General features: G+C 38.7%; 1 protein-coding gene across 9 annotated transcripts in view; it reads right to left on the reverse strand.

Moving 5' to 3' along the window:
• SMARCC1 (SWI/SNF related BAF chromatin remodeling complex subunit C1) overlaps positions 1–13,720 on the reverse strand; it is a 187,391-nt gene that overhangs the window by 79,716 nt on the left and 93,955 nt on the right. For all 9 annotated transcript variants that reach the window (XM_078350733.1, XM_035275228.3, XM_035275230.3 and 6 more), the window contains 4 exons: positions 13,519–13,632; positions 12,283–12,436; positions 10,855–10,968; positions 2,287–2,346 (listed from right to left, as the gene is read on the reverse strand). In XM_078350733.1, the coding sequence (XP_078206859.1) occupies positions 2,287–2,346; positions 10,855–10,968; positions 12,283–12,436; positions 13,519–13,632 (442 nt within the window). The remainder of the gene's footprint in view (positions 1–2,286; positions 2,347–10,854; positions 10,969–12,282; positions 12,437–13,518; positions 13,633–13,720) is intronic.

A 13,720-nucleotide genomic window follows, 5' to 3' on the forward strand; every position in this document is an offset into this window, starting at 1 on the left:
AGCTGGGCATGGTGGTGCACTTGAAAGGCAGAGCTTGGACGATTGCCTGAATTGGAGAAACTGAGGCTGCAGTGGGCCATGATTGTGCCACAGCACATAGAATGAACGAAGGGAGTAAAATCTGTCCCAAAAAAGAAACAAAAAAAGGTACGATGCTCTTTTTAAAACAGCAAATCCCAATGAATCTAGCAGACTTATCAATTTATTAGAAAGAGAGTGACTTTTACTATAAATCCATTTTAAAATACTCATCTGACTTCATTAATTTATTATTATTATTATTTTTGGAGATGGAGTCTCACTCTGTCACCAGGCTGGAGTGCAATGGTGCGATCTCGGCTCACTGCAACCACCGCCTCCCAGGTTCAAGCAATTCTCCTGCCTCAGCCTCCCAAGTAGCTGGGACTACAGATGCATGCCACCACGCCAAGATGATTTTTGTATTTTTAGTAGAGACCAGGTTTTACCGTGTTGGCCAGGATAATCTCTCGATCTCTTTACCTTGTGATCTGCCCACCTCAGCCTCCCAAAGTGCTGGGATTACAGTTTTGAACCACCGTGCTTGGCTGACTCTGTATTCTTAAGCTATTAAGTATCTCTAAATAAACTATATAAATGGAAGATGTTAGTGGAAAACATTGATGTGGAGAAGCATTTTATTTCTCTTTGCGTAATTGCAAACAATTCCTGCTTACTGAATTGCAAGTTTAAAAGAAAAATCAAACACTCCACAGATTCCACCTGCATGAGAGAAAATGCACCACTGTGTAATACTGTGGTTTTCCTGGATGTCTTTAGCGTAAATAGCGGCTCAGTCATTCTTACCTCACTGTTATTTACTATCCACTAATCTTAAAAAATGTGAAAAAGGAGAAAAGTTTGAGCATCAATGTGCAACAAGAAAAAGAAAAATTGCTGTTCAGTCATTATTATACAACTTACTTTCTCTCCAGAGCTTAAAGATTTCAAAATAGCAATACAAAGCATGTTATAGTCACCCACAAATACTAAAAACACTATTCATTTAAATTAATATTAAAATCTAGCAGGTATGGCTATACAAAATAGTCCTGAAAGTAAAAGTGAGTCAGTCAGCACCATAGGAAAGATATTTAAATAAATAAGTAAAAAGTGAATGAGCAAAGCTCTCTGCATATCAGATACTGAATGGCCATATGGGAATAAATTAAAAGATGCAAAATAAGATAAAACACACACACACACACACACACAAACACACAACAAGGATTTGTTTTGATTGTGATCACAACAGAGAAAGATGGGATTGGGGGAATAAGCAGAAAACAGAGCAAGAAAAAGTAAAAGAGAAATACAAGAAAGGAACGGAAATAGTCTGATGCACCACTGATAGGTCTATAGTAATCACAACTATCGGAACCATCTGAAAAACCAAATCAAAGCAGTACAGCAACCAAAATAACACCAAGCCCACTCTGTGGTCTGGGAACCCAAAGGGCACCAGGCTATTTTAGGAGAACTGTGATGTCAAACAATTTCCTTAATAATACTAAGACATTACTGCCTTTTTCATTATGTTGACATTTGCATTCATGATGCAAAAGGAGTATCGACTTCTTAGGAGAAATCCAGGAAATGACACCAATTGTCTTAGTAGTCACTTTATTCCTAATTGTCACACACACAAAATCAGTCAGCTTCACTTAAACATCCTCAATGAATCTATAAAAATTATCAATTTAATAATCTAAAAACCTAACTACATGTTTCTAAAATTCCATACTATCAAGTGGGAGACACGAAAAAGGATTTAACTATCAATTACCAAGCATGATGGCTGTCTAAAGGAAAACACATGTGTGATTGAGTTTTCAACTCCAGTAGACACCTTTTTAAACAGAATACCATAGGTGAATTTAAAATGTTAGTCACAGGCCAGGCACAGTGGTTCCTGCCTGTAGTTCTAGAACTTTGGGAGGCCAAGGTGGAAGGACTGCTTGAGTCCAGGGGTTTGAGACAGGCATGGACAATATGGTGAAACCCTACTGCTACAAAAAAATACAAAAATTAGCCAGGCATGGTGGCACATGCCTGTAGTCCCAACTATTTGGGACTGAAGGTGGGAGGATGGCCTGAGTATGGGAGGTAGAGGCTGCACTGAGGCGTGAGAAGGCCACTGCACTCCAGCCTGGGTGACAGAGTGAGACCCTGCCTCCAAACAAAACAAATCAAAATAAAATGCTAGTCACAGAATCTTAGCACACATCCCACATGCAGATAACACGGCTCTGCCATTAATCTGCTTACCTCCAAAAGTAGAAGGGTCTCCTGTTCAGTCCATTCTCTTCCAGCACTAGCACCCTTACTCTAAGGAAACAAAATCAGAAATTATTTGCTCATTTTTAAATGCTGAATATAGAGTTCAGCAGAATTCCTTTCTGAGCTCAGGAGACTGTTTTTTTGCAAATCATGAATGGGAGTCTCTGACTTGCAGAAACTAAACACTTAAGGAGCCTAAACTTCTAAAAGAAATGCTGGCTTATTTCAAAGACTGACTGGGCATGGTAGACCATGCCTGTAATCCGAGCGCTTTGAAAGACCCAGACAGGTGGATCACTTGAGGTCCCCAGCCTGGCCAACATGAAGAAATCCTGTCTCTACTAAAAATATAAAAATTAGCCAGGTGTAGTGGCTCATGCCTGTAGTGTCAGCTACTTGGGAAGCTGAGGCAAGAGAATCATTTGAACCCAGAAGGCACAGGTTGCAGTGACCCAAGATGGCACCATTGCACTCCAGCCTGGGCAGTAGAGCAAGACTTTGTCTCAAAAAAACACAAAACACAAAAAAGACTTCCTGCTGTGAAGCACAGACCCATAACAATGTGGCTATGTTATTTTTATAATTTTGAGACTTAACAGTATCTTTTGCAAGCTAAAAAGGCGTATTATTTTACCGCATACCATAAACCAGCTGTAATATCACAAACATAATACAAATCTTGATAGAGAGTATTTAAAGAGAGTACCTGAACATGGTATTTCTCTCAAGATTCAAGAATCCGAGGTACTACAGACATAAAACACTGACAGGTTCTTGATTCCAACTGCAATACGTCCATATTATCTGATTTTAAAACATCTCTCAATTATAAAACATCTCAAAGCGATTCCCTAAATTCAAAATCACCTTTTCCATGTGAGTCCCTTATAGTTTATGATTCATGTCACCATGTGAGTGTAAGAGAAGTCAGACTGGCTTGTGTAAAAAGTACAATTTATCGATTAATTCATACTTCTTGATCTGCAGACCATGATGCATTCACTCATCTTCAGGGGAGCTGACTGGTAGTATAGCTGATATTATCATGCAGCTAGAAACATTACTAATTGAAAATACATGTTCTAACGTATTTCCCTTTCTCAAAACTCTATTCTGAGAGATTACAATTTAATAAATGAAGATTTCTACAATCCATGATTTCTCTATATATTATCAATAAAGTTTCTCCATTTAATTTAAACTCTCAGTACATTAGTGCTACACATTTCATGAAAAAAATCAGATTCTGTATGAAAGAAAAAATTAAAACACAACAACAACAAAATTAAACCCTGATTTGATACACCTCAAATCAGGGTTTAATTCAATTAATAGCATTCTGAAATATCTGTTTACTTGCAAAAACAAAAAACAAATAATGCATCAAAAATAAGTAGTCTTTTAACTAGAGAATAAAAACAGTTGACCTATGCACTGCAGAATTAAGAACTAAACTCCTATAGTATGGCTTTGTGAGAAAGACAAGATGCCTGCATCTGTAACTCAGAATGTTCATTACCCAAGAATTACTTTAAGATAACCAAAGATTCTTTAAAAAAAAAAAAAAATCAGAGGTAATCATTACCAATCAGATTTGGAATCCCAAGAACAAAATTCATTAACATTTAATTTAAATTCTGAAGAAACCAAACCTGAGCAAATATAAAGATCGCTATAACCAGACACCGACATTTATTTATAGAGTAGGTCCTTCACAACCATTTCTCCACTCCTCAGCCACAATGAGTAGAAAGAATATTCTCTGCTCCACAGACTTAAGTCAGTATTTCTTCTTGCTGCATAAGCTAGAGTGCAGTAGCATGATCTCTGCTCACTGCAACCTCTGCATCCTGGGTTCAAGCAATTCTCAAGCTTCAGCCTCCTGAGTAGCTGGAATTACAGGCGCCTGCCACCACACCTGGCTAGTTTATATATATATATATTAGTAGAGACGGGGTTTAAGCATGGTGGCCAGGCTGGTCTTGAACTCCTGACCTCAGGTGATCTGCCCATCTTGGCTTCCCAAAATGCTAGGATTACAGGCATGGCCCACCATGCCCAGACTGTTTCCTCTCTTGATAACAACTGGCTTTACAAAAAGCATGCATAAGCCTCATCAGAACCCACAAAATGATTGCTAAAGTTTCCATATGATTTTAAAATATTTTTCTATTATATCAGGCTGGGCATGGTGGCTCATGCCTGTAATCTTAGCACTCTGGAAGGTCGAGGCAGACTGGCCACTGGAGCTCAGGAGTTCAAGATCAACCAGGGCAACACAGTGAGATGTATTCTCTTTAAAAAAAAAAAAAAGAAAGAAACACTCCAATGATAAACATAGAAACGAAAGAAACAAAACAAAACAAAAAGGCCCAGTGCAACAGCTCATGCCCGTAATCCAAGCACTTTGGGAGGCCAAACTGGGGTGGATAACCTGAGATCAGGAGTTTGAGACCAGCCTAGTCATCATGGAGAAACCCTATCTCTACTAAAAATACAAAAATTAGCCAGGTGTGGTGGTGCACCAATATAATCCCAGCTATTTAGAAGGCTGAGATAGGAAAATCTCTTCAACCGTAGAGGTGGAGGTTGCAATAAGTCAAATTACCCCCCTTCACTCCAGCCTGGATGAAAGAACAAGTGTCTCAAAAAAAAAAAAAAAGTTCTTTTGTATTTCTGGAGGCCTGATACATAAACAAAATACACAAACTAGGATACAACTTGATACAATTTTGCTTATACAACAATGTAACAATACTTAAAAACCCAAAAGGCTCCCTCCTTTGATAGCCATCCACAAAAGCATATACTAGTCTGACTTCCATAGGTTAGTTTTTCTCGGATCTGAATTTTATATTAACAAAAACACCCTTCTGTGGCTGCTATATAATTCCTTGGCTTGTAGTCACCTCAACCCAATCTCTGACCCCAAAGTCACATTCTCTTGTCCTTTTCTGTCAAACTGCTCTCTTCCCCCCTCTTATGAGGACAGTAGGTATAACATTCAAGGCATGCAGGGATAATACAGGATCATCCCCTCATCTTAAAGATTTTTAGCTTAGGCTGGGTATGGTGGCTCATGCATGTTAATCACAGCACTTTGGGAGGCTGAGGCAGGCAGATCACTTGAGAATAGGAGTTTGACACTAGCCTGGGGAAACTGGCAAAACTCCATCTCTACTAAAAATACAAAAACTATCCAGGCATGGTGGTGTGTGCCTGTTGTCTCAGCTACTCAGGAGGTTGAGGCATGAGAATTGCTTGAACCCAGATGACGGAGGTTGCAGTGAGCCAAGATCTCTTAGAGCAAGACTCTGTCTCAAAAACAAAAACAAAAACTAAAATATTTTTAGCTTCATAACACATCAGCCAATAACTTTTCACTAAATACTTAGGGATTCCAGGGATGAGGCTCTGACTTCCTTAGAGGACCTTTATCAGCATATTTCATATTTTATTGCTTTTTAGAAATTTGTCCATCTCATCAAAGTCAAATATATCACTATCAAGTTGTTCATCAAATCTTTTTTTTTTTTTTAAAGCAGGGCCTCACTTTGTCACCCAGGCTGAAGTACTGCAGCCTCGACCTCCCAGGTTAAAGTGATCCTCCTGACTAAACCCCCACAAGTAGCTGGGATTACAGACATGCACCAACATGCCCGGCTAACTTTTGTATATTTTTGTAGAGACAGGGTTTTGCCATGTTACCCAGGTTGGCCTTGAACTCCTGAGCTCAAGTGATCCACCCACCTCAGCCTCACAAAGTGCTGGGATTACAGATGTGAGTCACCAGACCTGGATGTCAAATCTTTGTCTTTTTAACATATTAGAGTCAGTAGTGCTTTACTCTTTTATGATTGATCAGTAGTTTCTGTCTTTTCTTAGTGATCACTCTGGCTGAAGATTACTATTAATAAACCAATAAACTTGACAATTTATCAATTTTGGATATTTTCAAAGATCCATCTCCAAATTTAATTAATTTTCTCTATTTCTGTTTTAGATTTTTTTTTTTTTTTGACTTGCAGTTTCACTCTTGGTGCCCAGGCTGGAGTGTAATGGCACCATCTTGGCTAACCACAACCTCCACCTCCCAGGCAGGCTCCTGAGTACCTGGAATTACAGGCATGCGCCACCACACCCGGCTAATTTTGTATTTTTAGTAGAGACGGTTTTTCCATGCTGGTCAGGATGGTCTCAAACTCCTGACCTAAAGTTCAGCCAACTTTAGCCTCCCAAAGTGCTGGGATTACAGGCATGGGCCACCACATCTGGCCTGTTTTAAATTTTCTAGTTTAATTTTATTTTGTTGTGGTCAGCCAACTTCATTTATTCACACCTTTGAAATCATAAAACCTAACTGTATGATTTCAATCCTTTTAAATTATTGAGGCTCATTTTATGGCTCAGAATTGGGTCTTAGATACAAAGAATAGAAATACTATATAAGACCTAGTATTTCCTACCACAACAAGGTAACTACAGTAAACAAAAAATTTAATTTTTCATTAAAAATAACTAAAAGCATTTAAGTGAATTTTTAAAGCACAAAGGATAGGCCAGGTGTGATGGCTCATGCCTGTAATCCTAGAATTTAGGAAGGCCAAGGCTGGCAGATTGCCTGAGCTCAGGAGTTCCAGACTATTGGGGGCAACATGGTGAAACCCCGCCTCTACTAAAAATACAAAAATTATCCAGGTGTTATGGCAGGCACCATCCCAGCTACTCAGGAGGCTGAGGCAGGAGAACTGCTTAAACCTGGGAGGCAGAGGTTGCAGTGAGTCCAGATCGCACGACTGCATTCCAGCCTGGGTGACAGACTGAGACACCGTCATCAAAAAAATTAAACAAATAAAAAAAACACACAGACACAAAAATAAATGCCTGAGGTGAAGAATATCCTGTTTACCCTGATGTGATTATTATGTACTGCATGCCTGTATCAAAATACCTCATGTAACTCATAAACATACGCATCTACTATGCACCCATAAAATTTTTTTTGAAGAGAATTTTTTTTTTAATTGGGCTTACTCTGGTGAATGTTTCCTGGAGTCTTGTAAAGAACATGGTTTTCATTTTGCTACTTTGTACAGTATTCTATATATACCAGATAAATATGTCATCTTGGTTAAGAGAATTGTTCTAAGTCTTTAATGACCTCAACGATTTTCTAACCACTTGCTGGATCAATTATTGAGAAAGGATTACTGAAATCTCCAACTAACGTGTTTGTCTATTTCTCCTTTCAGTTGTATTATTTTTTGCTTTATGTATTTTGATGCTATTTAATTAGATGCACACATAAGATTATGTCCTTGATTAACTAACTCTTTCATCCTTATGAAGTTCTGTTTATATCTGGTAAAATAACTTACTCTGGTGTCTACATTATACCAAAATTAATGTAATAATTTTGGCACCCTTGGGATTATTCTTTGCAAAATATGTCTTCTGTTCTTCTAATAGTAGCATGTGTCTATATCTTCAAAGTGGGTGTATATATGTTAATAACATATACTTGTCCTTGAATATTTTATGCAATTTGAAAATCTGCTGCTTGACTGGAGTATTTTGTTTTTTTATTTCTATGGTTGAAATAAAAGAATTTCATCTCATTATCTGGAGTATTAAAAGCATTTCTATTTAATGTTGTTATTAATACTAGAGTAAGATGTAAACTACTATCTTACTATTTGTTTCCTACTCCTCCCATTAGCTCCCCATTTTCTTGTTTCCCATCTTTTTATAGTGACTTCTAAAAATTATTCTTTTCTGTCCATTATTTCCTTCTTAGTTATACCTCCTCAACTAGTTGCACTAAGATTTATTTATACATACAAAAATAAATATATATACATACAAAAACAACCATATATATATTTTCTTTTGTTTTTTCTTGAGATGGAGTTTTACTCTTGTTGCCCAGGCTGGAATGCAATTGAACAATCTGGGCTCACTGCAACCTCTGCCACCCAGGTTCAAGCTATTCTCCTGCCTCAGCCTCCCAAGTAGCTGGTATTACAGGCATGCATCACCACACCTGGCTAATTTTGTATTTTTAGCAGAGACGGGGTTTCTCCAAGTTGGTCAGGATGGTCTTGAATTCCCGACCTCCGGTGATCTGCTCGCCTTGGCCTCTGAAAATGCTGGGATTACAGGCATGAGCCATGGCACCCAGGGGTGGACTATAATGTCGATTTTTTGTTTGCTTTTTAAGATGGAGTCTGGCTCTTGTTGGCCAGCCTAAAGTGAAGTGGCATGATCTTAGCTCACTGACACTTCTGCCTCCCAGGTTCCAACGGTCCTCCTGCCTAAGCCTCCTGAGTAGCTGGGATTACAGTACCGACAGCCATGCCCAGCTAATAGAGCTTTTAGTAGAGACAGGGTTTTGCCACATTGGCTAAACTGGTCTCAAACTCCTGACCTCAGGTGATCCTCCCACCTCAGTCTCCTAAAGTGCTGGGATTATAGGTGTGAGCCACCACACCCAGCCGGAAGATGTCTTTTATACTGACTCACATGTTGCCCTTTTTCTAGTATTCTTCCATTAGATCCAGTCAGGTTCCAAAATGTTGTTTCAAATTATAGTTTACCCCAATTTGGGACTTTTGTCACGTTTCTAAATAATGTAAACTTTGCAACAGTTTAATTCAATTTAATCTCCTTCTGCCTTTCTGCCATTCTTGTAATTTCTACATGTTATAAATCCCTCCAAATATTATTGTTTAAACAATCTGTATTTCTTTATATTTAACCACATAATCACTTTTCTCTGCTCCTTATTCCTTCATGGAGACACATGCTTTCATCTGGGATCATTCTTCTTCATGCTGAAGACATCCATTAATTTTTTTTTACACTGTGTGCTAGTGATAACTTCTCTACATTGAAAGATCTACAAACCTCTATATTTTACCTTCACTTTGGAAAATAGTATCTACTGGATAGAGAATTCCAGAGAGACAGTTTTCTTTTACAATTTCAAAATGTTATTGTATTTGTCTTTGTCTTTTATCATTTTTGTTGAAAAGTCAGCCATCAGTTTCGTTGTTGTTCTTCTCTACCTTCACCCCCACCCCCTTCTGCTTTTAAGGTGTTAGTTTATAAGAGATTAAGCATAATGTACCCGAGTGTGGTTTTCTCTCTGTATAAATTAGGATCTGTTCTCTTTTTGTGTGTGTTTTTCATTCAAGGCTATGTTGCCCAGACTGGCCTTGAAGTCCTGGCCTCAGGCAATCCTACCACCCTGGCCTCCCAAAGTGTTGAGTCCAGGCTTGTTCTGTTTTTCTTGCTTTGTGAGTTCGTATCTTTTTATTTGTTCTGAAGTCTTTTTAGCCATTATATATTCAAGTATCAGTCCTCCTCCATTCATTCTCTCATGAGTCTCTTATAAACATTAATTCTGGCCAGGCGCGGTGGCTCACACCTGTAATCCCAGCACTTTGGGAGGCTGAGGCGGGTGGATCATGAGGTCAAGAGATTGAGACCATCCTGGTCAACATGGTGAAACCCCGTCTCTACTAAAAATACAAAAAATTAGCTGGGCATGTTGGCGCGTGCCTGTAATATCAGCTACTCAGGAGGCTGAGGCAGAAGAATTGCCTGAACCCAGGAGGCGGAGATTGAGGTGAGCCGAGATCGCGCCATTGCACTCCAGCCTGGGTAACAAGAGCAAAACTCTGCCTCAAAAAAATAAAAATAAAAAAATAAATAAACATTAATTCTTTCGACTCTATCATTCTTTTTTCTTTTTCTTCTTTTAATAATAGAGATAAGGTCTTGCTATGTTGTCCAGGCTAGTCTCAAACTCCTGGGATCAAGTGATCCTCTTGCCTTCGCCTCCCAGAGTGCTGCGATTACAGGTGTGAGCCACTATGTCCAGCCTGTACTGTATCACATCTTTGCACTCTCCTCTCTTTATCCTAGCCCCTCCCTACTTCAATTCAATTTCTTTCGCTCTTGGTACCTAGGTTTCCACATATATACTAATTTGTCTCTGAGTTCACTAACCTATCTTTTGCTATATGCAGCCTGTTATTAAACCCATCAAATAATTTCAAGTATACTTTTCAGTTCTAAAATATTCATGACTCTTTTTTTTTTTGAGACAGAGTCTCACTCTGTTACCAGGCTGGAGTGCAGTGGTGCAAACCTCTGACTCCCTGGTTCAAGCTATTCTCCTGCCTCAGCCTCCCAAGTAGCTGGGATTATAGGCATGTGCACCATGCCCAGTTCCTTTTTGTATTTTTATTAGAGACAGGGTTTCACCGTGTTGGCCAGGATGGTCTCTATCTCCTGAACTCATGATCCGACCACCTCGGCTTCTCAAAGTGCTGCAGTTACAGGCATGAACCACCACCCCCGACCTCATGATTCTTTTCACAGATTCCAATTATCTGTTCAAATTTTCCATTCCCCCCCTCGATTTTCTCTAATAGTGTTTTTTTAAATATCACCAGATTTGAGTAGAAAACTCATTAGATGTATCATAGAAGTACTAAGACGTGCTGGATTATACCCTGCATGAGTTTAGATTAAAAACAAAATCCTTACCTTTGCTAATGTTTTCTTGGAGTAAATGTCAGTACGAAGGCCAAAGTTCTGCAAATCAATTGGTTTTTCCTTGCTTTTCTCAGGAAAATTTAGCATCTGTTGAGCAGCAGGGACCTGAGTCAAATAAATGATAAATGGCTGAGTTAACCTCTTTAAAGTCAAGAGGATAAATGTTTTTCAAAAACTGGGCCATACGCAGTGGTTCATGCCTGTAATCCCAGCACTTTGGGAGGCTGAGACAGGTGGGTCACAAGGTCAGCAGACCGGCATGACCAACATGGTGAAACCCTGTCTCTACTAAAAATACAAAAAATTAGCTGGGCACCGTGGCGCGTGCCTGTAATCCCAGCTACTCAGGAGGCTGAGGCAGGAGAATTGCCTGAACCCAGGAGGCGGAGGTTGCAGTGAGCCGAGATCGCGCCATTGCACTCCAGCCTGGGTAATGAGCGAAACTCCGCCTCAAAAAAAAAAAAAAATTGCTGGGGCTGGACACGGTGGCTCATGCTTGTAATCTCAGCACTTTGGGAGCCTAAGGCAGGTAAATCACGAGGTCAGGAGTTCCAGACCAGCCAGACTAACATGGTAAACCCTGTTTCTACTAAAAATACAAAAATTAGCAGGGAATGCAATCCCAGCTACTCAGGAAGTAGAGGCAGGAGAACTACTTGAACCTGGGAGACAGTAGTTGCAGTTAGCCAAGACTGCGCCACTGCACTCCAGCTTGGGTGAGAGAACAACACCAGCTCAAAAAAAAAAAAACTGTTTAATATTGGCACTTAAACCACTCTTGGTGGATCTCCTACAAAAAAATAAATACCCACACTTCTACACTATACTTCTAACAAAAATTCAACACTTAAGACACATTTTCGCGTCCATTTAAGTCCCAAAAAGGATAAAAAATTTTCATTACTATCTTCTATTTCACCATAGGACAAAATTCTTATACCTTAGGTTCCTGTAAATACAACTTAATGCTAAATACAATTTCCTTGACATAATCTGTTTGATAATGTATATATGAATATAAACTTTATAAATCTTAGGACAAGTTATAAAGATTTCTTTGCCTCACATTTTTAGAACAAAGACTGAAGGAAGAAAAAAAACATTTTGCATCATCTGCTTACTTATGAGTATCTGATGACAGAAGGATAAAGGAAGTTATGTATATAAAAGTAAATTAATAATTTGATAGAGTAAGGCAGTGGGTCTTGGGATTGGTGGGACAGCATTAACTTAAATAGCATATATTATTTTGGACTGTAATATTTACAGTACACCAAAACACACACACACAACCAACCATAAAAGAAATAGCACTATTAATAGCCATTATAATACAATAACAATTATTCCTAAATAGATATGCTGTAAATAGTCAGGTGTTACTATCCAGTTCTGAAGAAAAAGTCGACATTAATTTACCTGAGGTGATCGAAGATGCAGAGGCACAAGCCCAGAGGGTGTATCAGCTAATACATTAAAATGAGGAGTAGGAGGCGGTCCCATTGCCATGGGTCTACTTTCCGGGTCAACTTGGTAATTAACAAGTCCCCACTGCTCTAAAAAGGCATGGACCCTAAAGAAAAAAGCTCGAAAAGTTAAAATCTACAGAATCAACTTCAGGTGCTTTATCATCATCATCATCATCATCATCATCATGATGTTATTAAAAAACAGAAACAATAAAAGAAGTAAATATTCTCAGCAGGCTATGAAACACCACAAACTACCTGACAGATTTTGAGGAAGAATTTCTTAAGTCACAAGTAACGTTGATAACACAGCACCCCCTAAACCTATTACAAAATCTAATCATTTCAACCACAGAAATGAGAGCACAAATACATATTTAGGTCCATTTTAATAAATGAAATCACACACAGACCAAATATACACACCAAAAAAATCCACATTTTGTTTTTTTGTCTTTAGGCAGATCTAGGGCACAGAGCTTATCCACTCTCGACCTGAACCCACTCCATCCCTGCTTATTTTATGATTTGACAAAAAATTAAAAATATGAATTATAAAATCTAAAAAACTGAATTAAATATTTATTTATTCTGAGAGAGTCTCGATCTGTCACCCAGGCTGGATGACACTGCAATCTCTGTCTCCTGGGTTCTCCTGCCTCTTGAGTAGCTGAGATATAGTCATGTGCCACCACACCCAGCTAATTTCTGTACTTTTAATAGAGACGGGGTTTCACTATGTTGGCCAGGCTTGAACTCCTGTCCTCAGGTGATCCACACGCCTCAGATTCTCAAAGTGCTGGGATTACAGGCATGAGCCACCGCACCCAGCCTAAATTAAGTATTTTAAATATTCAACTCCTAATCCTGAATCCAGGGCTCACACCTGCAATCACAGTGCTTCGGGAGGTCAAGGTAGGAGAATCACTTAAGGCCAGGAGATTGAAAACAGCCTTGGCAACACTGTGAAACCCCATCATGATAACATTAAATTAAAATAATAAAATAAAAATAATTTAATTGAATGAAATAAAAAGAAACAAAATATAATCAACCCCTAAATGAGATAACTAAAATTAGGTGTTTTACCCAGTTGAAATATCCAGTTTAATCAAGCAAACATTCGATAGCAATGCATCAGTAAATTCCTACAGTGAAATGTCTCAGAAAAAGTCAAATGCTTTACCTCATTACAGCACATACATCTCCAGTTAAGTTCCTCCGACAAGCAGTGCTGGTTAAGTACTCTTGGGGGTTTAGGCGATACGTGTCAATCATAAAATTTCGATATGCCAAGTATCTAAAAATCAATGGCAAAATTCATAAGGTGGATATGTATTCTTTCAGAAACAATGTTACTCAGAAAGCCAAAAATCTTCAGATTTCAT

Source organism: Callithrix jacchus, chromosome 15 (genome assembly GCF_049354715.1).
Source record: "Callithrix jacchus isolate 240 chromosome 15, calJac240_pri, whole genome shotgun sequence".
In the NCBI taxonomy this organism is placed as follows: Eukaryota; Metazoa; Chordata; class Mammalia; order Primates; family Cebidae; genus Callithrix; species Callithrix jacchus.